We start from the raw sequence: 21,180 nt of genomic DNA on the forward strand, positions 1-21,180 counted from the left end.
TAGGGTTTGGCCTTCGGTTTCTCATGTTCTGGCAATCCGTCCGGTCTACTAGCCTCCCCTTTCCCCCGGGTTAATGACACGCGCGGTGACGAGAAACTGGATTGTTTTGAAAGACTGGCAAATATTTCCGAGGAAGTGGGTATGTGCACAGATACTGTTGATGCATTGGATGGTGTACGAATCATCCTTGTTGATGGCATTTTTAGCGGCCTTGGCAAGCGTTTCGGGTTGGATATCATCGCAGCTTCATGGGGCACAGCGCTCAATTTCTTGAGAAATATGTTCAGACTAGCCTCTATCAGGTTTATGCGCTTGTTGATTCTAGTTGTGGCTTGTGATAATTCCTGATTTGTTTGGGATTGCGAATTTTCACTTTCTTGGGTTCCAGCCGGCCAACTAATGAACCCCTGCCCAAGTAGCCCAGTTCCAAGTATGTGCCGGCGATTCTGTAGTGCGAAGCTTTGCAGCAAGATGAATTTCAACACGGCATCCACCTCCTGTTTCGTAGTATCCCGATTGCTATTTAACAGGGCATGGCGAATCCATGTCGTATGACGTAAATTGGTGCGAAAATCATTGGGATTGTACGTTGATTGCTCTTTGGTTAGGCCATAGGCACTTGTGTCACTGAACTCCTCTTTAGGGTTCGAACGCTTTCGGATGCAGTTCTTACACTGGGAAACGATAAACTGAAGAAGCTCCAACAGCACGCAAAGTATATTCAACGGTGGGGGTAATAAAGTCCTTTCACTGTATTCTTTAACCATTTTGTATCGGCCGGCCAGCCACAGAGCTGCGGCTTTCTGATCGATACGGGACACAGTGTTACTGAACAGAGCAATCAGTAGGTTGATCAGGATTATGTTCACAATCCACGTGTACAAAACGAGAACGAAGTACAGTACAATTTCCATCCCCCGCTCGCTGCCACATTCCTTAGAATCGTCACAGTGTTGCTCGTCAATTACAATGCTCACCTCAAAGATGCTGTAGAAGGCCCGTTTTATCATCTTTTTAAAAGAACCAGGTAGCTTTTGACCTTCATGTCGACGTTCTCTCGTGTAAATTTCCATCTGTGCCATACTTTTATAGAAGTCGTTCGGGTGAATAAGACCTTGAAACCAGACGCCAAAGGAGAAGATGAATATAACAAACACCAGTATCATGGGTAGAAGGTCCTTACGTAACATGTCGGCCATCATTTTTAGTCGAGGTCCAATAACCTGGGATATAGAAGTGATGTGGAGCGTTCGCATGTAGAACAAATTCAGACCTAACATGTACACATTACGTGCTGCGTAAAGTATCTGATCTCTTGATTCGTCCAAAGGGTCATCAGTCTTCTTTTGTGCATTCATTCTGACGCAAAATCCGACTCCTGTAAGACTGACGGCCAGAATGTCGATCCAGTTCCAACCATCTTTGAGATATTCTGCCCATCCATCCTTCAAACCTTCCAATAAAATTTGCCTTATTTCCTCAATAGCATAACCGGCTACATAGGCAAGAGCAATGATTTCAGCTATACTGAAGTCAAAATGCAGATGATAGAAGCACACAACAGAGAAGCACCACAGAAAAAGCAAGTGAAACAGCGAGTGGAGGCAAAATTTCATCGATGGGGAACGATAGATACCTGTAAGGAAGTACATACGTGGAGATTTTGACGATTCCTCGTTTTGACTGGTTATCCTTTGATAAATAGTTATGACTGGTTCTGGCGATTGTGCGTACACCGACTTCACGGGGCGGTCATCATAGGCCTTATCATTTACCGCAGTGGAATATGAATTACCGGCATCAGTCCATTTGGCGTGTTTGGTTATTTTGTTAGCACGTGCTGCCTGCTTTGAGCTCAAACTGTTGTCGTCTTGAACGGACATTTGCCTACCAATCAGAGCGGTACTGGCGGTGGAAGCACAACATCTACCAATCAGAGCGGTACTGGCGGTGGAACAATTGCAACGATCTTGTCTGTCTTTTATCTCGACATAGAGTAGGCCGACCAGTGGGAATACCCGTGAAAGCCACCTGACCCAATTCGGTACATAGGTCAGAACTCCATACCATCGTTCATCCAATAAAAATTGCGTGCACGGCAAGCCCAACAAACCATTACATTTAGCTATTGCAAATAGGTCGACCAGCGATAAGTTTCCAAATGTGCGCAACCGGATGTTGAGCATATCATGACAAATCATCTTCTCGGGAGTGTTGTCTTTGAACGAGACCAAGTTCAGCAGATCCACGGCGATTGACTCGATTCGGTCGGTGAAACGGTCAAGTTCACTGAGGACCTGGTTGGTGAGAAAACAAAAAATACCTCAATTCATTACAAATTTTAGCATCTTTACATTGATTTTTCAGTTATCCCCTTGTCCATACATCAAAATGAGGTCTGACGTTGACACATTTTATGTTTGAAGGAAAACTGAGGGAGTAAAATGGGAGTTGAGCTGACGTTAAGAATCAGTGGCATCATGACCTGTCCGAACCTTAGATGGAAGTGAACAAGCACCAGCTCAACGATACAGCTGTCGGTTCAACTAACGTACAGTTATTTGCATGTCGGCCGCTGACGTTAAGACTGCTCTCACCAAGAATCGGGGAACAATTAATTATGCGCACTTTTCGGTGGACACATCTCACTTTGAAAAATACAGAGACCCAGTTTTGAAAATTCTGCAGCGCAAGCAGACTTCCATTATTGTGAGACGCTATCCACACTACCGCACTTCCCTACAGATTTTCTTATTTGTTGTGATCCTTTTTTGTTAGGTAGCAATTCCTGTTCCGCAGTGAATAAATAGACCAAGTCTTGCAAATATGGTGGTAAAATTGGTGAGAGAATTTCCGTCTCAAACCCTCACAGTGCCGAGTTCAACCTCCGCCAATCGATTTACGAGACCTCTGAGTAGGCTACAATAATAGCGGGATAATTTGATGCGTTAAGGGCGACGCCTCAAGGGCACATATGAGCCTGCCAAGGTCGTATTACCCCGTTGTCGGATGTAGTCTTGGATGCCATCTCACATGTTCCTATATGCAGGTTGCACCTCAGCTGTGAGGAATGATCTAACAAGGTCAATTCAGTGCATCTAGTGAGCAAAATCTTTCCAGAATTTGGAGAGTAATCCGTCGATTGAAACAGTCATTCCTTGGAAATGAACATGATATCAGAGTTTGACTTGGTTTAGAAATTACGCCCTGGAATTACTAGCGCAACTCGTAGTCTTCGGTGATCAATCAATCAGACTGAAGTGGCGAATCATTATTGATGTCAAGGGCATGTGTACGTGGTGGGACACATTTTCGTGGTAACTCAAATGTTGGAATTTTTTCGATTATCGGCAGCTGGTGCGGATACGATGATGGATCGGGGTAATGGGCTAATCGGGGAATCAACTGTTCCAGAGTATTAAGCCGAACGTTATGCAATTAATCGCATGTTTTAGAGTGTATCAAGTCGTTAAACCGACAAACCAACCATCTGATTTATGGAGTTAGAAAAGCATATAAATCTGAAAGTCACGTAAAGTGGAATCGGGAGTATTAACCAAGGAGTTGTATTGCGCAGCATTTATCAAGTCGCTGCATGTGGTCCAGTTCTGCCATCCTGCAATTTTAGTCAATCACGGAACTCACATCAAGTGGTGACGTGTTCACTGACTTCTCGTATGACATATCATATGGAAGGCTTACCAATCGTGTGAATTAGCCTTCTTTTTGAGCAACCTAGATATTGTTGATGGTATGAAAGGATTCGGAAATTCGCAACTAGACTTCTGTTGCATAAGTGTAGTTAATGTGTACCGTAAACTCATGAAGCACTGTAGAGCTATTTCATCCTCATTAGGAATAATCAGCAGTCGTCATCTCGTGAAACCCGACCTCGAGGTCGGTAGCTTAAGGTCAAACCGTTCGGCCACGAGTGACGACTGGTCGACAGTGTGCTGTCAAATCTGGGGGTTAATCGCATTTGCTTTTGTGATTTGGTTATACTCATTTCTTTGCATTATATTTATTCAGTTGTTCAGTTAGATTATGACTCATTTCGGTCCTTAGTCGTGGTGCAACACAGCATGGATGACTTGCATTCTGGGCGAAGGTGATATAATGTGCTATGAAATGTGGCAACGCGGTCAGTATAATCACCGTCAGAATGTCTCATTTAACATAGAATAATTACGATAAAAGCAATAATTGAAGCCAATTACACCTGGAGGCCATTTATGAATGTCAAATATGCCACAGAATGAATAGATAAGCAATGTCAAGTTGACATGAGGTCAACAACGTTTATAATAGGACATTACCAAATTTTCGCAGCAGTCCGGCATGTCTGTTCTGCTTCAAATTTCACCTTTGCGTGAGAGATCATTTAAACTATCATATAACCCACTACCGACAGCCAAGCTCGCATTTGTTCTATCCCTTCTTTACACAGAAGAACTCTTGACCGCCCACCTTATCACCCAAGGCTAAGAGAAACATTTTTTGCGGAGTATAAACTCAAAAATAGTGTTCCGCTACTGCAACTTGCATTAAAGTTGTCATATTGGTTTCTGGGGGACAGACGGAATATGGCTACTAAATGATATGCTGCGTGAAGCGGTTGACTTGCACTTCAGGCCACCGTGTCGACCTGGCCGAATCACTTACCACCGCCCGTCAGGTCTCAGGTGAATAGATTAAAAATAGTTGTTCACGTAAAATCCTACTATGTGCTCAGAAACTAGGTCTCAGCTAATATGACTGAAGTGTCTATCAGTCGGTGAGCTTGGAAATTATGCGACTCGAATCATACGACTGCAATTTTTTCTTCCTTCATTTTAAATCCTAACATTGCACCTTTGCGTTCAACTTTTCATTCGTTTTGCGCATGTCGGGAAAATCCGTCGGAACCTGCCGAAAACCCTAAGCTCTGCATTCTTTATGACATACTAGGGACCGAATTTCACAGCACTTTTCGTCATCCAGATGAACAAATCTGCGGATCGTTAAAATTTACACTGAAACCGGTCGTGGGCCGTCGAAGGATTTTCAGCTGCCTTATGAGTAGTGTATAAATTCACACATCTATCGCCATATCTCGATTATCGTACCAACTGAAACATGAGGCGGACTGGTCAACACATTCAGTTAATTAAAACATCATAAAGGAGAGATTCAGTTGGTTTCCAGGTGAGTCTCCCGCAAGACCAAATTAGTTTGCAAATGTGTGTATTTCGATTGCATCATATATGTTTTTTCTAATGAATACTGATTTGCTTGCCACGACGATTGTACTGCTGTGCGTTTATCCCCTCCTGCCAATTTGTATGGAAACACTAGTTTCATGTTAGAATTATGTATCAAGTAAATGCCACATGCAAAGCTGCTTTTTTCGCCGGTCAACAAGTCTGAATTGAAGGCTTTCCTAATTATACGCAGCAATTATTCGAACCCACCTACTTGTTTGACAACCCAAGGTCATTTCTCAGTCTGGTGCATAAGTATGAAAAACCAGCTTGACATTTAACAAACTCCAAAATCCCTGGAACACAGAGGCCAGACGTGGAATGGTTTATCTAGTTTCATTTTCCAGATGGAGTTTCAGGATCATCTCTAACAGGGACCTATCCAAGAACTTAATGAAGCGCCCTGAAATCTACCATCTAGGCAACGTAAATTGACACTGTGTCTAGTTGCCGTTGGCTGCTTAGGGTATCTTACACGGTAGACGAAATTGGGGGATTATAATGTGCTCGCAAACATCATTTAGCCCTAGATGTACAGTCTATTGCTTGTGGTGTTTCGTATAACCAACATACACATGGGATACTTTTGGGTGGATGAAATATCGAACGTTTTCGTGCTTATTTGTTTTGGTAACTTAAGGGTTGTTGCTCTCTCTTTTTGTAGGTCGTCCAGCATTTTCATTACCACAGGGAACTTGAGTTCAAAAAAATTTGATTGTTGCCATTGCATATGTGCCATACAATGCCGCTATGAAAGCAAACGGTGGGCTAAAGAAAACTGCTGTCTGCTCTAGATCAAAATTTATTGGCTTGCTGTGTTTTTTCAATTTGAGGATTACACGACCATCCTGGAAATAAGTTGCCTCTAGCAACCTATTACAATAAACCCATGTCATGACGCAATTGATCAGTGTCAAACTTACGAAGTTCGGATGTACAGTTGAGGGGAGGAAGTGAGTGCGAAGAAAGCCGAAACTTCAGAAATAAGTGAGAATGAAAGGTTTTACGATGCGTTTGCATCCATAGCTATTGCCGAGGGGGTCTTTTGCATGTCATTTTGAGGAAAAATGGTCACAAAACTGCAAGTGGCTGAGGTAAATAAATCTTCCACAATCAACGAATGGCGATTAAAATGGCAGTTATGGGTTTTTTTAGCGTTGTGCATTTAAGCCTCGACACTCCACACCTCAGAAGCCATCATCGGGAAGCACTTCACATCGATGAACGCGTAGTCGCTTTTTGCTCAAAGGGTGACTGGTACTGAGAAGATGGAAAATCGACCAGTGAAGGTAACGACCTACACTTCAGCCACACATGTAGATGAAATGAAAAAAAAACGAGTAACAAATGAACAAACCGTAGATGTACCGCCTGTCATTCATAACACGAAGAGAGTAGTAATTACGAAGTGAATAAAAAAATGCATATTGTGAGGAGAAATGGTAGATTGAGTGGAAGTAACGCAACCACCGAGTACAAGGATTGTGATGTAAAAAGAAGTACCACGCTGTTTCACAACTGACTGAATGTAAGCAATTCGGACAGTTTCCGACACTTAACTCATGCATAGCATATAAAGAAAACTGTACAGCGCTTGATGAAGTAGCGCGTCAAAAACGATCGCTCCAAAGGGATAGACGCCGTAGTAATGTTTTACAAGGGAACGGCGAAAGGTGCACAAGGTTGATAAGCCGGGAGGAGGCAGTGGGAGGCGATAGCAGTCTGTTTAATATTATCGATATTTGTGGTTCATCTGCACGCAGTTTGTGTTGAAAACACGATTGTGTGCAGACGCACGTAGACAGTCCAAATGGCAGATTTTATCTCATCGTACGGCGTGCTGTGGATCAGCTCACCGGATTTGTAAGTGGGATTCTCCTGTGCGTGGACGATCAGAGTTTTAACCCTAGTACGTCCTTTCGACCGCGGGAATTTTATTATTTACAGTCTACTCTTTGTAGCCAGTGCTCGAATGTTGGTTGAAACTTACCAGACTTACATACCTCTCAGAGAGGAAAATATCCGTATTTCACAATAAGTCATCCAAATATTTTTAAAATGATGTATCGAATAAATTTTTGGGAAGATTCAACGGGAATCAAAAGTGTCTTGATGGAAGGATAAATATAAATCTGTGTGATGAGAAATCCGCAACTTTAAACGTTTAATTCCAGAGTTTGACTGCCCCTCGTGACACCGCAAACTGATGTCGAAACATTTGATTTCTGTCGAGATTCGATCGCGTTGCCTTAAAAAAAACTTTGTCAAGAAAACTCATGGGGAAACGCCAGGAGTTTCTAACTCGAAAAGGATTTACCTGGCATCAGCTGACACGTTTTGTGGTGTGCTCATAACTCAATGTTCTTAGTAGGACAAGAAATGCCTCTCAGCTAAAACTCATAGAAAATGCACTTTCAGACGCGTCCTCGTTTCTTCCATCCACTAAACCCCCACTGCGTTAGTTGTCCCTTTCTAGACAACAATGCTGGGATATGAGCACTCTACGGAGAACGGAGTTATTGGTATACTCCTCGAATCGGTCTATGTTTTGGGGGATTAGCTGTAGGTATTTGCGGGATTCGTAGAATTTACCTTCACGTCACTTGTTTGAACAGTCGTCATCCTGTCCTGGCACGGTTATTCTGATGAGACAATAGTGAATAGAGAAAAACTGAACTCGAGCCCTTATTAGCGCTCATCAGCAGTGCATTACCGTGGCCTTTCTGGGGCTTGAATGGCGGACACCCGATTTGCGAGATGGGCGTGTTACCACACACCAAACGCATCTGAATCCGAAGGGGCAAAAGTGTTCACGTTTGAGCGATGTGGTCAATTTACACAATGTCTCGAACGACGAGTGCGAAACGGGTAGTGATCAACGAGAAACGTCGCTGCGTGTTGTCCAGGTGAATGAGGGCGCACCTCTTAAGGAGGTCGAGGTTTTGGTTTTTACTGTGCATATTGTTTCCTTCTAGCCATCCAGGTTGTACCTTTACGTGATATCCAGAAAGTTAGGATGAGGCAACGATTTATTGGAGGAAAGCCAAGGAGAGGCTATGTTATGAACAGTCTGGGAACCAACGCTGTTGTGTGTTGTCGTTTATAAGAGTGAAAGTTAACACTTCTTGAACCGCATTCTCTTTACAGCGCCCCAGGAGAAAAGCCTGCTCAAACGAGTAGTACGGCCAAACGTTCCACAAATTCCGCAGTTACCTACAACAAGTTGGTTGGGAGTGACTTCTTGAACCGCATTCTCTTTACAGCGCTCCAGGAGAAAAGCATGCTCAAACGAGTAGTGCGGACAAACGTTCCACAAATTCCGCATTTACCTACAACAAGTTGTTTGGGAGTGCCTGGCAAGCTAGTCAATCAATCGGCACAGTCCGGACCGTCACCTGGTCCTCGTTCGCGAAGGTGGACAAATCAATCGCATGACGCAGTTGTGAACATGTTTGCCTGTTCGGACGTGATAGTTCAGGTGTTTCTTATCTGTGCCTGTGAAGTTTTAGTAGCACGCTCGTCCCACGTGTTCAATACCAAGCGTTAAATTATGAATGTGCATTGCTGACTGACTCCGGCTAGAATGAGACTTAATTCCGTTGCTTCTCCGGAACAAGCCGCGAACTGTTCAAACGCGCAACTCCTTAAAGTGAATTATTCTGATATGTCCAACGCATTTGCTTTTTAAAAAAGTACTGTTTTTTGTATTCATAGTAGTAAAAAGTTGAAACTGCAGAAGATGGTCACAAGACTGCAGTTACTGGATTGCAGCCACAATCCGGAAATCGCAATGCCATTTATGGTTAAGTGTTCTACTACAGAAATATACTGGCTAGCCGTTTAACCCCATGGAGAGTAACATTCGACAATCGATGCTGTCCAAGTTATTCTACTGAGTATTCATTAAAAGAGTGAAGCAGTCACTCTTCCCAGCTGAGCGCACCTGAGTTTTGTGAGAAATGAGTCTATGAGAATATCGTTTCACCACAACCCCCTGGGTTTAACAGGTTTATTTGCAAGAGTCATCGCATCGTCTGCGTTGACTACAGATGTGGCTGGCAGAAACGATTGCCTTGGAGGGTTTGCGATCTGGTACAGACTGGAGGAGTGAGTACATTCTACTATACCACTATTCAAGTATGTAGGGAAACAATGTGAGAACCAAATTTACCGGTTCTCATAATTTAAAAGCGAAGAAACTCATTCCATAGCCTCATAACGGGAATTCAACAGGGGAATTGAAAGAAGACCGAGCTAGAGGAAGGTTTTTCTTCGAAGTTCATGGTTAATTTTGATTTGACTGAAGGGGACTTGCAATCTAAGATCATCCAGTGTGTGCGTGGAGTGGATTGTGGGCCTAACATCATAGTTTGCTATACATGACACTCACCATGGTCAGTCGATCAACGTTGTAACTACCTATTCATGGAATAATGTCTAATGCTTTCAGCTGTTCTTTAACAGCTCTCTTGACCCTTTTCCAAATCTTCAGCCTGCAACACATCATTATGAAAAGTTCCCTGACGGACCCCATTATGGAAAACGTCTGAAAGAACTTTACTGGTCTCGTACGAAAACTTTGGGTAATAAAACCTCTGAGGCGCAAATATACTACTATGCGAATTCAGTGGAAAATATAGAGTATTCGATAAGCCATAGTCGCACCGTAGTTCGCCTAGTTTAGTTTTTGGCCCACAGTCAATATTTTTCTGAAATCGCTAATTGTATTTGGCAAAATACAGACGGGACATGCATCTAATACAAACTGCAAGAAGGAAAAACTCGTGTCATGTACATAGTAGCTTTATCAAAGGTGCGCGTTCTTGGTTGTACATAGAGTTGTTGCGCAATCACCTGCCTTTGATTTGCTTAGAGATTTGGAATCAAGCGAAAAAATCGAATATCTAAAGTGTGAAGATTAGACAATCTATGATTTATGTGAATGTTTCTCCAACATTTTAAAGCTACGTGACTGTACATAGGCGGAACAAACTGTTTTCCCATTAATTTGACGGCGCTTAGCTGCCGTAAGGGAAATGAGGCACAAACATGGATGATAATGCAGATGAAATCTAAACCATTTCGAATTCGTCAGCCTTAGTTGACACAAAATTTTTCTATCATAGGATGCAGTCTGTCAACCAGTGCCTCCAACTGAGCCAACCGTTGGTTCAATTGTTCAAACGCTTCATTATAGTCTTGTCTTTGTCCATCGTCCCGAAATTCATTTCTCCTACTCGCCGCCAGATTCTGTGCTGCCCCATCTAGTGAACTCAGGCCAAGTACGTATCGCTGATCGCGCAACGCAAAGCTTTGGAGAATGATAAAATTTATGAACACTTCAATTTCGTGCTTTTCCGAATGGCTTGACAGGGATATGGTTCCGATGTATTTTTCAAGCCTCCTGGTGTTGCGATGGCGCAGGCGTTTTTCCTTTTTTATTTCCGGTGTATGAACGGAAGTGGCGGGTTGGTCGCTCGAGGAATCCGAGTGGTTTTCGATGGCTAATTTTCGCTGTCGCCTGGCTGCTCTAATCCCACCTTGAAAATGATTGCGCACATATTTATAGCACTGATAACAGGAACAGTATATCACCTCGTACAAAATGCAGAACACGTTTAGCGGTGGTGGTAATGGTGTCCGTTCACTGTACTCTTTGATCATTTTGTATCGACCCGCCATCCAATGTGAGGTTGATTCCAGTTCAATCCTGGACACAGTGTTGCTAAACAAGGCAATTAGCAGATTTATCAAAATGATGTTCACAATTCCTGTGTAGAGAACGAACACAAAATAGAGGACGACATTGAAACCTGTCTCGTAACCACAGGGCACACTTCTGCCGCAATCACTCTCCTCACTTAAAATGATCCCGATGTCAAACAGATTGTAAAAAGCTCGTTTCAAAAGCTCTCCCGAAGCTTTCAGAAACTCCATTCTGACCGACCCTGATCCTTCGGTCTTATTTTTATAATAGCCGTTAGGAAAGAGCAGTCCTTGGAACCAGACTCCGTAGGAAATGATGAATATGGCAAATACAACAAGCAGCGGGATTAAATCTTTTCGGAGCATATCACTCATCATTTTCAGTCGTGGTCCGATTGTTTGAAATATCGAAGTGATATTCAACGTTCGAATATCAAAAAGAACCAAACTCATCATGTAAAAATTACGAGTCAATAGCAGGGATTCATCATGGGCTTCAGCCACTGTATCATGGTCACAGTAAGTTGCCTGGTTTTTGGCCCAAAAACCCAGCGCTGTCAGTCCGACTGCCAAAAGATCAATCCAGTTCCATTTATCTTGAATGTATTCCTTCCATCCGTCTCTCAGACTTTCGAACAAGAACTGTCGTGCCTCTTCGAGTCCATATCCGGCTACGTAGGCTAAGCAGAGAGCCTCGAAAATATCGGTCCTGCATGTAATATGATAAAGACATATGGCAGAGAAAATAATAAGAAAGCACAGGTGAAAAATAGCGTGGTACATAAACTTTGTTGATGGTGAGAGGTAGACTCCGAGAATAAAGTAACAGCGTGGAAATTTACGCCATCCTTCTCGAGCGACCATTCGGTTGTATACTGTTTCTTCTCGTTGCGACTGTTTAGGCAAAATGAAATTGTTCTTCCCTTGTGACTGTAAGTTTCGCAGTCGTTTCCACGGGTCAGAATCGAAACCAACATCAGGTGCATCGCTGCTGTTCCTTTGACGACCAGCTAAACCGGTTGTTGTTGACGAGTTTGCTCCAGAATGCTTGTTTGTGGACAATAGGACTGTGGACAGTGTATCGCGAACACGTTGCCTGGCGATAGCGGAACGTTCCTGCCTCGCTTTATATTCCAGGTAGATAAGACCGATAAAGGGAAAGAACTGCACTGGTAATCGGAGCAATGAGGGGATGTGGACAAGTACACCATCCCACCGTTCGTCCAGAAGACGTTGAAAATAAGGCAGACTCAATAGTTTTGTTCCTTTGGCTCGTGCACACAAATCGATTAGTGGAACGTTTCCAAATGATCGAAGTGGAATTTGCAGCAAATTACGACAGATTTTTTTCTCCGGTGTTTTGTCCTTCAGGAAAACAATATTCAGCACGTCGACTGCGATGGCCTCAATGCGTTCCGAGTACCGGCCAAGTTCAGTCAATACCTATGGGATGGGACAAGAGGAAGCTTTGTTCGCATATTTAGGTGGAACATAACTGGTACATTTGAGCACTCGGTTTTCGTCGCTTAGAGAGTGAAAAGAAAAATCTCCACTGAACATGTACCAAGGAAATGTTCACTGTCCAATGGCTGCTTGTGTACCAAGGGCATCGGTGGATGGGATTACATGATGAGACGGCAGCCAACGATAATCACTTTGTGAACAAACGATCGGTTCTTTATATGTCTAGAGCATAATTACTTTCTATTCTATCACCTTCGTACTTGTAGGCAACATTCCGCTTGATATCGGTTTGATGTCGTTTGCTGAACTCCACTCCTAGAGTTTCGCTTACTGGTTTCAAAATTATTGCAGCAGATTAGTAAAGTTTAGACTAGATAAAATTAATACAGTTACCAAAATGTAACACTTTCAGCACCAACCAAGGATAACGTTGGCTTCTACAAGTATCTACAAGCATAGCACGTTTCCACTATCTTGTTGGCTCTCATAGGGGAGCACAAAGTGTTTTGTTTTACAACTTCACTATTCGTGTCCGACTCCAAATGAACACACATGGACTGGTTGCTGCCGCTTCCCCATTCTTATATCCCGTGTACAGCTTGTTTTAGAGATAAAGGCGATAAACCCATGCAGTACAAAAATTGTTTTAGGAAATGCCAAATTTTCAGCTTCCAGGAACCCCAGTTGGAATGGTAATCGTTCAACCTTGTACTCTATGGAACTCTTCTTAAGGCCTGAGATTAGTTTAATGCAAACAATGCGCCCGATGGATGCAAGAGGTCGATAGAAAGCACTTCAGGATCAAATTCCGTGTAAGTTCGACCTCCAATTCCGTCCGACTGCAAAGGATGGAAAAGTGAAGTTCTAGCGGTTTGTGAGAGAAAAGACCATCAGCTCTTATCGAACATAGACCTCACGTACTTTAAGTGGGATTTAAATTCAATCTGATTGCCAAGAAGCAATCATCGCAATTTTATTTTGGCTGTGCATCGTTGTCTTATCATGCTGGAAAAATGTGGATCGCATTCACCTCTTAAAGTCTGTAGAAGCAGAAATTCATTCATGTCGCAATGAATAAATCGGATGTTCGTTTCATTTTTTAATATAAAAAACAGAACTATTCGCAGAACCACCATCACAAGCTATCCTATTGAAATCTGTCTTCTTCAATTCATGTACCCAGCAGCACTCTAGGTGATCAAGATCACAGCGTTATACTCAAAGTTCTGGGTCAGGTGATTTATAACTCTGTTCGAGCTTTCTCAAACATCGGTCCATTTCACCTAAAGACCACTTCTAGCCTGTATGTGGATGATGAAGGACGCGCACTGCAGTAACCGCCTGACAGGTTATAAACTGAAATTCAGCCTGAAAGATCTCCGTAAATTGGAGGTCATCAGAACTTGATTTGTTCTGATGTCTAGAAATGTTCTCTTTGCCTTATAAGAAACTTTTCTTCAACTTCCATGCTTCCGCTCTGATAGGTCAAAGTCGAGAAAGTAACTGATGCTTTTCTTTCTCCTTTTGCAGTAGATCGGATGTTTCCTGCTCACGCAACGTCTTGATTCTTGGTAGGCTGACCTTACTCAAGCTAAGATAACACTGAGTAGCATGAGATGGTTGGTTGCTATCTCACTCCTAACATAAGGAATGGAAGGTCCGGTTACGTCTATTCCAAAGTAGATCAGTGATTTACAACACGTATTTCATTACATTTTTAAGAAGCAACGGGCGCATCGAGCATATTAGTGGTGACAATCTGATTGCCTTGAGTCTGGGCTAAAACCCGGAGATATGCTCCATTTAGTGATGGGCTAGTAGTCGATATCCCAAATTTTTTTGTTATGACTACTAATCTAATCTGGAAGTTGGAAAAAGGATGTTTCTTTTGGCATCGCATCCATGACAACATTTTTTGTTATGCACAAATTTACTTTTATTGGCAATGAGACATTACGCTGGTCAAGACAGGATGTTTATAGCGCGCATCAACTTATACCAACCAAACTTCAGTATCGTCAAGTCAGTTAACTAAAACTGATTGAGACGAGTATACATTTTAGTTAATATATAAAAGTGAAGTTTCTCGGCTTAACCGTTCAGTGTACGCTGAAATTTCTCGTGGACGCTTGGTCGCTCCCATGGATGTATTGATTTGGTGACGATTTTAATTGCTCATGCGTAAAAATGAGACTTCATTGTACTGATCTGACTACTTCACGTCGGAATAGTATTTTCAGTATTGCAAGCTGCAACCACGCTCTTAATGGTGGCCTTCTTAAACATGTGACATGTCCAACAGCGTCTCCACCGCAGAAGAGCCACTACTATGTTGCCTACTCATATTGCATCGCATGATTAGATCGAGTCAGATCTGGAAAAGCCAATTAGTGCACACGCTAGGATGGAAGTACCCGAGTAACAAGCAGTCCCTCCATTTCCGAGAACAAACATAGCCAAATGCCCCTTCAAATGGAATGGGCGATGAGGACCACTGACATGTTCACTAACGTTGCATCAAAATGAATTTTTTGGCAGAAAAGACAAAGACGAAAGCTACTGAACAATGTTTCGGTTTCTAGGGGTTGTAAACCACTCAGTAAGACTCAGACAATAGGAGGAAACAGATGTATTTCAGAGTTGTTGAAATGAGTGATACAAAGGCAAAGTAACTTCGTCACCATGGTACAATCTTTGGTTATATGAAAAGCCCAACACCGCTGGCCTCATCTCTGGTGAACCAAAGAATAGAGGAATTGGCAAAGAAAAATAAGCGTAAACCCTAAAAGGAGGAATGACTAAAAAGGTAGGATGAGCTTATCAAAAGTAGTGTACAAGAAGTGTGAACACACTTACAGGAAGCATTTAAGCAATTTGAAGTACAACAATTTCACATAAACAGAGTACAAGTGGTGAATAAAAGCCTCCGTTTTATCGAGTAAAAACAACATTATATGAATCCTGATCATTCTGCCGTTGACTGAAGCTTTTCATCTTCAAAACACAGGGAGGTTTACTTTTAGAGCCCGTTTTTGAATGAATAATTTTGTATAATCGGTATGGCTTTTTTGCACACATTTGCATGCTTTGTGACCGAGTATACGCTCATTGTGAGATTAATGTGTGGGGTAAAGGAATCCTTTTGCCTTGCTCATTACACTTGGATACCGGCCCACATCAATAAATAGCTACTCGCATTGCCACTGATGACGACAGAGATGTGCCACGTGGTTTCTCTGCGTAGAGGGTAGTTGTGGATTCCGTCGAAGCTTATTCCAAGAAGGCCAGGGCTGGCAATGCTGTAGAATATAGGTAGCTCGGGTGCGTTACTTGGTTGTTAATCTGTTATGGGTCAACCCACTCAACCCTGCACTGACGATGTCACCTCGATTGGTGAGGAAACGTTTGAACTCCAACTGCCAAGCTCGGCGAGCAGACCAACAACCAAAGCCCGAGCTTACTCACAACCGACCTATCGGTCAGTTGGAAAAATGTTTATTGAGCTTCACCTGATGGCTGCTTTCGCAAAACTGAAACACTTTGATAGGTACGCAGTCGTTTGCGTTCCATATGGTGAGGAGCACATTTGTAAATTGTAGTTTCCACATTTCACCCTATCTCGAATGTTTCAGCACATCATATTCAAATAAAATATTCACGATAGAGGTCCTGGCAGACGTGTAGTCGGGTTTTGAAAACCCAGTTACATGGACACTCTTCTTTTGCGTGGCTTCGGGTATGAAAGTATAGGAGGTCCTTTTGTAGCTTTTCGTGATAGGTTCACACACAATAGCACATTGCAATAGCCGAANGACATTTTGTCATCTGCGAGCATTCCTGCCTTGGTTCCGTCATAAGTAGTGGTGGTTTATGAAGTCAGTCAGGACTACGTGAAGTTTTTTCTCCGTTTCCACCTGATGGTGCTCTTCCTGTTATTTTGGAGCAACACTGTCTTTATGGGTTCGTAGTTTTCTTTGGGAATTTTCATACTTTCACTCCTTGGATTTCCACCTTGAAGAAGTTTGGAGGAACTTAACCGTTCCTACTTTATTCCATTCTTTGTAATAGGATTTCCATTTATCGCTTGCATTTGCCCAGTTCTACGTCATTTGGAAGACTATAGGCTGGTGAGTCAAAGGCCCATTGTTGGTGAGATCTTTGCATTCATCTCGCTTAGGTGTGCTTGGGAGATATGCGTGATCATTGGAATAAAATCAGATAGATGAGTGCACAGGAACCAACCAGGTTGCACATTGGTCACGAAACAAATCGTTTAACTAGAGGAAAAATTCTTTCAGCAGTGCCTAGCAGTGCCACCCAAAGGAAGCACGAGGGCTGGAACACTGACAGGTTGCCCAAGCCTGGACAGAGGAAGTCGAGAGACAGAAGTCTGGTTCAAACCACGGACCTTCCATCAGTAAATTCACGCTCTAACCACTGAGCCATCTCGCCAATCGTGTGACTAGAACAATAGATTGACTGCACTGGGAAGCTCACAAATGATTCACAAACCTAGGGGTATGTTCTACGATAGAAAACCTTTGGAAAATCAAAGGCAAATTTATTTTCGAAGATCCTCAGAAGATGCAGGTATCACAACACCCCCAGAACATCGTTTATTTTCAAAGAACAAATCGTTCTTTTTCCAAGCAGTTTTCCTGATGCTTTCCAGCTTTTGGGATGTGCCAGAAGGCATATGTTTTGCAACGCTTCTTTCATAAGAAAGGGGTCCATTACAGTCACTTGCAAGCCTTTAAGTTTCCAAAATATCTGTTTAGGTTAGAAGGGGAAGACTGCATGGCTGCTTATGTTTTGGGGTTTGTATGAGAGACGTTTGTGCAAGCCGTGATTTATAATTTCAGTTATTTGCTTTTAATAAGTTACAACCGCTCTTGTCCGGGTTCTNCTTAGTGAGTTACGGGATGATGTGTCGTTATCCGTTAAGCGTAGCCACACAAGGCTTTCATTCTGTCTCATCTCATCGATGAATCTCCGCTCACCTTTGTTTAGTGGTTCCTGACCACTTGAATTTAACGCAGGCCTTTCATATGAAAGACCAATCAGGATAAGCCACTTTACAACAAATGGAAAACAGTTTTGGAGAAATTCACTAAATTTTCACACTTGGTTTTCCTGGGAGACAGAAATGAATCCTATTCGATTACCTCTTTTGTGATATTCTTCAAATGAAACCAAATTAATGTGCAGGTGAGAATATTTTGCGAAAGGTGTCTAATTTGGGTTCGGGTAAAATGTAGGGCTGACAGAAACTCCAGAAACTCTAACTAAATGAAGGAAAACAGGTTGTCGGATGTCAAAGCTTTTTGAGCAACCTTGTGAGTAATGCCGCGTCCGAGGAACGGTTATGTCAGCTTTCAACGACAGGCAGGATGCTTCAACGACTGAGCGCACTTCTCACAGAACTTCTTACTGGAAATATCTCAGCCATTAAAAAGGATGATTCATTGCTAATTCGCGTGCTACTAAGTTAAATTCTTTGACACCTTACTGACTTGTGAGGAACTTCCGAGCCCGAGAGCATGGGGTCACATTTGGAACAACACAGTAACTAGTGTGCTAATAAGATATCTCATACATAAGTTTATATGAGTACCTTACAAATGCACAATCCTTATCCATATGAAAGTATGGTATCCAAAAGGATTCTAAGCACACCTGAAATCCAGTTGTCAAATCGACCTGTTTGAGATTCAAACTAACTGATGCTTTCCAGTAAGGATGAGGTGCCCAGTAATCCAGCTCGAGTATTAGTTGTGGAATTCGCTAACAAATTAAAAGTGAACTTGAGGCCAAAACTTTTTCTTACTCACAAACAACGCTCGTTGGTTGCTAAAAACGTATGAACGCATCAGGCGTAAGCAAGCAGTGGTCCAGCCGAGCGTAGTGATTTGCTGCTGTTACAAGCTCGTTAGAGCGGTGAGTGTACTTTGATGTAACTGTAGCCGGACCATAGAATAACTGACTTTCGAACCAAACGTGATGATAAAAACAACCGTGCATAGCAAGGGCTTTTCGAATACAACCCACAACAATAAATGTACACCGCACGTGCTAAATTATAAGTAAATATAGAACGCACGCATGTAACTATCAAGAACGAAATGGGGAGTAAACTCACAAGTTGATGAACAATATTAAGCTGGCTGCATCAGTTCAGAGTGAACCCACACGTTCAACTCTCTCTGAAGTTGGAACAAGGTTCTTGGATCAGGAACTGATTGTGACATCTGAGTGCACACTGATGCTCCAGTTAAATGACCGTACACTGACGAAACTTTGCGCGTTCAAACCAGAAGCGAATCACATGCAACAAACTGTCAACGATTTACCACCTGTGAACTCTCGACTCCCGAGCGGTATACTGGCTAGATCAGTGTAGTTTCTATAATGAATCTCAGCGTAGGATGAGATTCATTATAGAACCGAAACGAACAATTTCCTCATAGACTCTTTTGATTTATTGTTTAATGGGACAATTCTACCTATCATTCACAGAGCGGATGCATCCTGGAGAAAGCGGAACACCTATTCATGTAAGGGCGATAAATGCCACGAAGGATGTCTTAAAGAGGGGTCATACCTGCTGTGGAGGTAATTGTTCTGACACACATTTCCCTATTGTACTGGCGCAGCGTATCAATCAGAACATGTTGCCATACATGTTAGATCCACCATCCGAGGGCAAACATCGCAAGTGAAATGTAGTATGCCACTTGGCTGTCATAATAAACAGTTTGGCGCTGATTGTACATTGTCCGGGACGATCGGCGAGCTGTTCGTCAGTGAACACTGTCTGATCAGTGAGTAGAAGTGGGACACTTGAGCAGTCCCATTGGTGGTAAGATGTCACGGCCTTAAACTGACTGAAGTCTACAGAACTGCAGTGTATCACTAGACAATATGAGGTTCTTATTAACTACAAACCAATATCCCATCGACGTTAAAATGCGCTCAGAAAACGAAAAAATGTGTGTCAAACAACCCTCTGATATATACATATCTCATCTATCCGGATGACGGAAAATTCAAGCGACTTACCTGTTGCGGAAAGCTAGGTTCTTTCCTGAGACGTCGTAAAATCAGGAGAACTAGTACTGCGGCGGGTAGCATGTCGAACTGGCGCATACGAAGCAACTGCTCGGCCACTCGGAATCGTCCACAAAGAATGGCCAAAAATAACAGAGATTTATGCATTGGTCTCAGTATTTCCACGTCATCCACACTTGGTGTTGATGTTGGATATTGAGTGTGGGTGGTGAGCGTGTTGAACGTCAGTAGTCCGGTCATTGCTCGTAATACAGTGAGAAAGTCTCTGGCTCTGATCAAATTCTGATAATTTGCTTGCACGTGTGAAAAGACACCAGTTCCGTTTTCGTAACAATCATTAAACAGTTCGGCCAACTGTTTTGAGGTCAGTCGCTGTGCGCTATCAAAGTCCGTCATGGTGGTGGCAGTGGACTCGGTCGGTTGCGTCACAGCGTGGAAATCCACGTCCCCTGCACAGCTATCTTGTTTATTTTGTCGCCATACCAATGAGTCGCGCAGTGTTTCCAGCAATTCCACGTTGTCGTTCAGCAGTATCTTTCGCCATATACTCATTAGGTTTGTTGACTCAGATTTGCCACCCTTGGCTTTCCACATGTGATGGGACGTGATTTCTTCATCACCCATTGTATCAGCCAGTCTGCGGATAAATGAATATCCTTTTCGGGCGCGCTCACTGGGAGTTCTTGGAATGGATCCTTCACGTTCGGATCTCTGTGGCACAATTAGCTGAGGCGGTGCAACATCTGGCTTTTCTGCTGATAGAAGTTTCGTGTGCAGCTGTGGAATCACAGGGACTTGGCCCGTTCTTACTCGCAGCGGCACGATATCGTCGATCTGCATCAGAAGTGCAATCAGTTGTCGCTTAGGCAGTACATCTACAAGGACTTGGGAACGCCCCGCCGCATAGGCTAAGTCTAGTGCTGTTTTACCCTGCAGAGTTGGTAACATTGGGTCGGCACCATTTTTTAGTAAAATCTTCAGGCATTCCGGATAGCGGTTGATAGCTTCTTCACAACTTGCATGGTGAAGTGGTGTCCAGTGATGGATGTCCAAGTAATTAGCAGCTGCAACAGTTCGGGCTGTATATAGCTGCTCCATGCGGTAGGCGTTAACAGAACGTCTCCGCAATTTCTCTTGATCCTTTTTTGTGCTTGGATGACGAACCTGAAGACCTAGTGAAAGATCTCCCCCGGGTTTTTCATCGTCGCTGTCAGACATCCCGTCTCCTGATCCATCTTCGAGGATAAGGCGGAAACGGCCTGGCACGTTACTCAGTAATAAACGCTGAGAAACTGCATTGATCAAATAGGTCAGTACGTCTGGTTGTCCGGATACGGCTGCAACGTGGATAGGAAGACGACCGTTATCGTCAGGTTCTTGTAAGGAGGCCTTCCTATGTTCAACCATGTATCTAAAAACGAAGGTAGAACGAGACGTTCAGAGCAGTTGAACATCAAAATCAAGTGTCAGGTTGCAAAGCACACTGGTAAATCAGGAGTTTTATGAGATCAGATGGTTTGATTTTCCAGTTCACCGTGAAAGAACTTCATAGGAATACAGTGGATATAAAGTGGTGCCTAAGGTTAAAGTAACTCCCAGGAACTGGTAAGAAAAATCGTACTGAGAATGTGCTGTCCTCTCAGTAGAGCGTTGAAGAAATCGCGGTTGAATGGTCTGTAATTTCTGAACTGAATTACGGACG

General features: G+C 43.0%; 1 protein-coding gene across 1 annotated transcript; it reads right to left on the reverse strand.

Annotated features, from left to right (window-relative positions):
* Positions 1 to 20,885, reverse strand: T265_12782 (hypothetical protein; the record flags this gene model as incomplete). Its single annotated transcript, XM_009165401.1, has 3 exons — positions 1 to 2,297; positions 10,383 to 12,389; positions 19,470 to 20,885. Coding segments are annotated over 3 exons (5,718 nt in total), but the record flags the coding sequence as incomplete, so codon positions are not given.
* Between the last annotated feature and the right edge of the window lie 295 nt (positions 20,886 to 21,180).

This window comes from Opisthorchis viverrini (assembly GCF_000715545.1).
Source record: "Opisthorchis viverrini unplaced genomic scaffold opera_v5_14, whole genome shotgun sequence".
Classification (NCBI taxonomy): Eukaryota; Metazoa; Platyhelminthes; class Trematoda; order Opisthorchiida; family Opisthorchiidae; genus Opisthorchis; species Opisthorchis viverrini.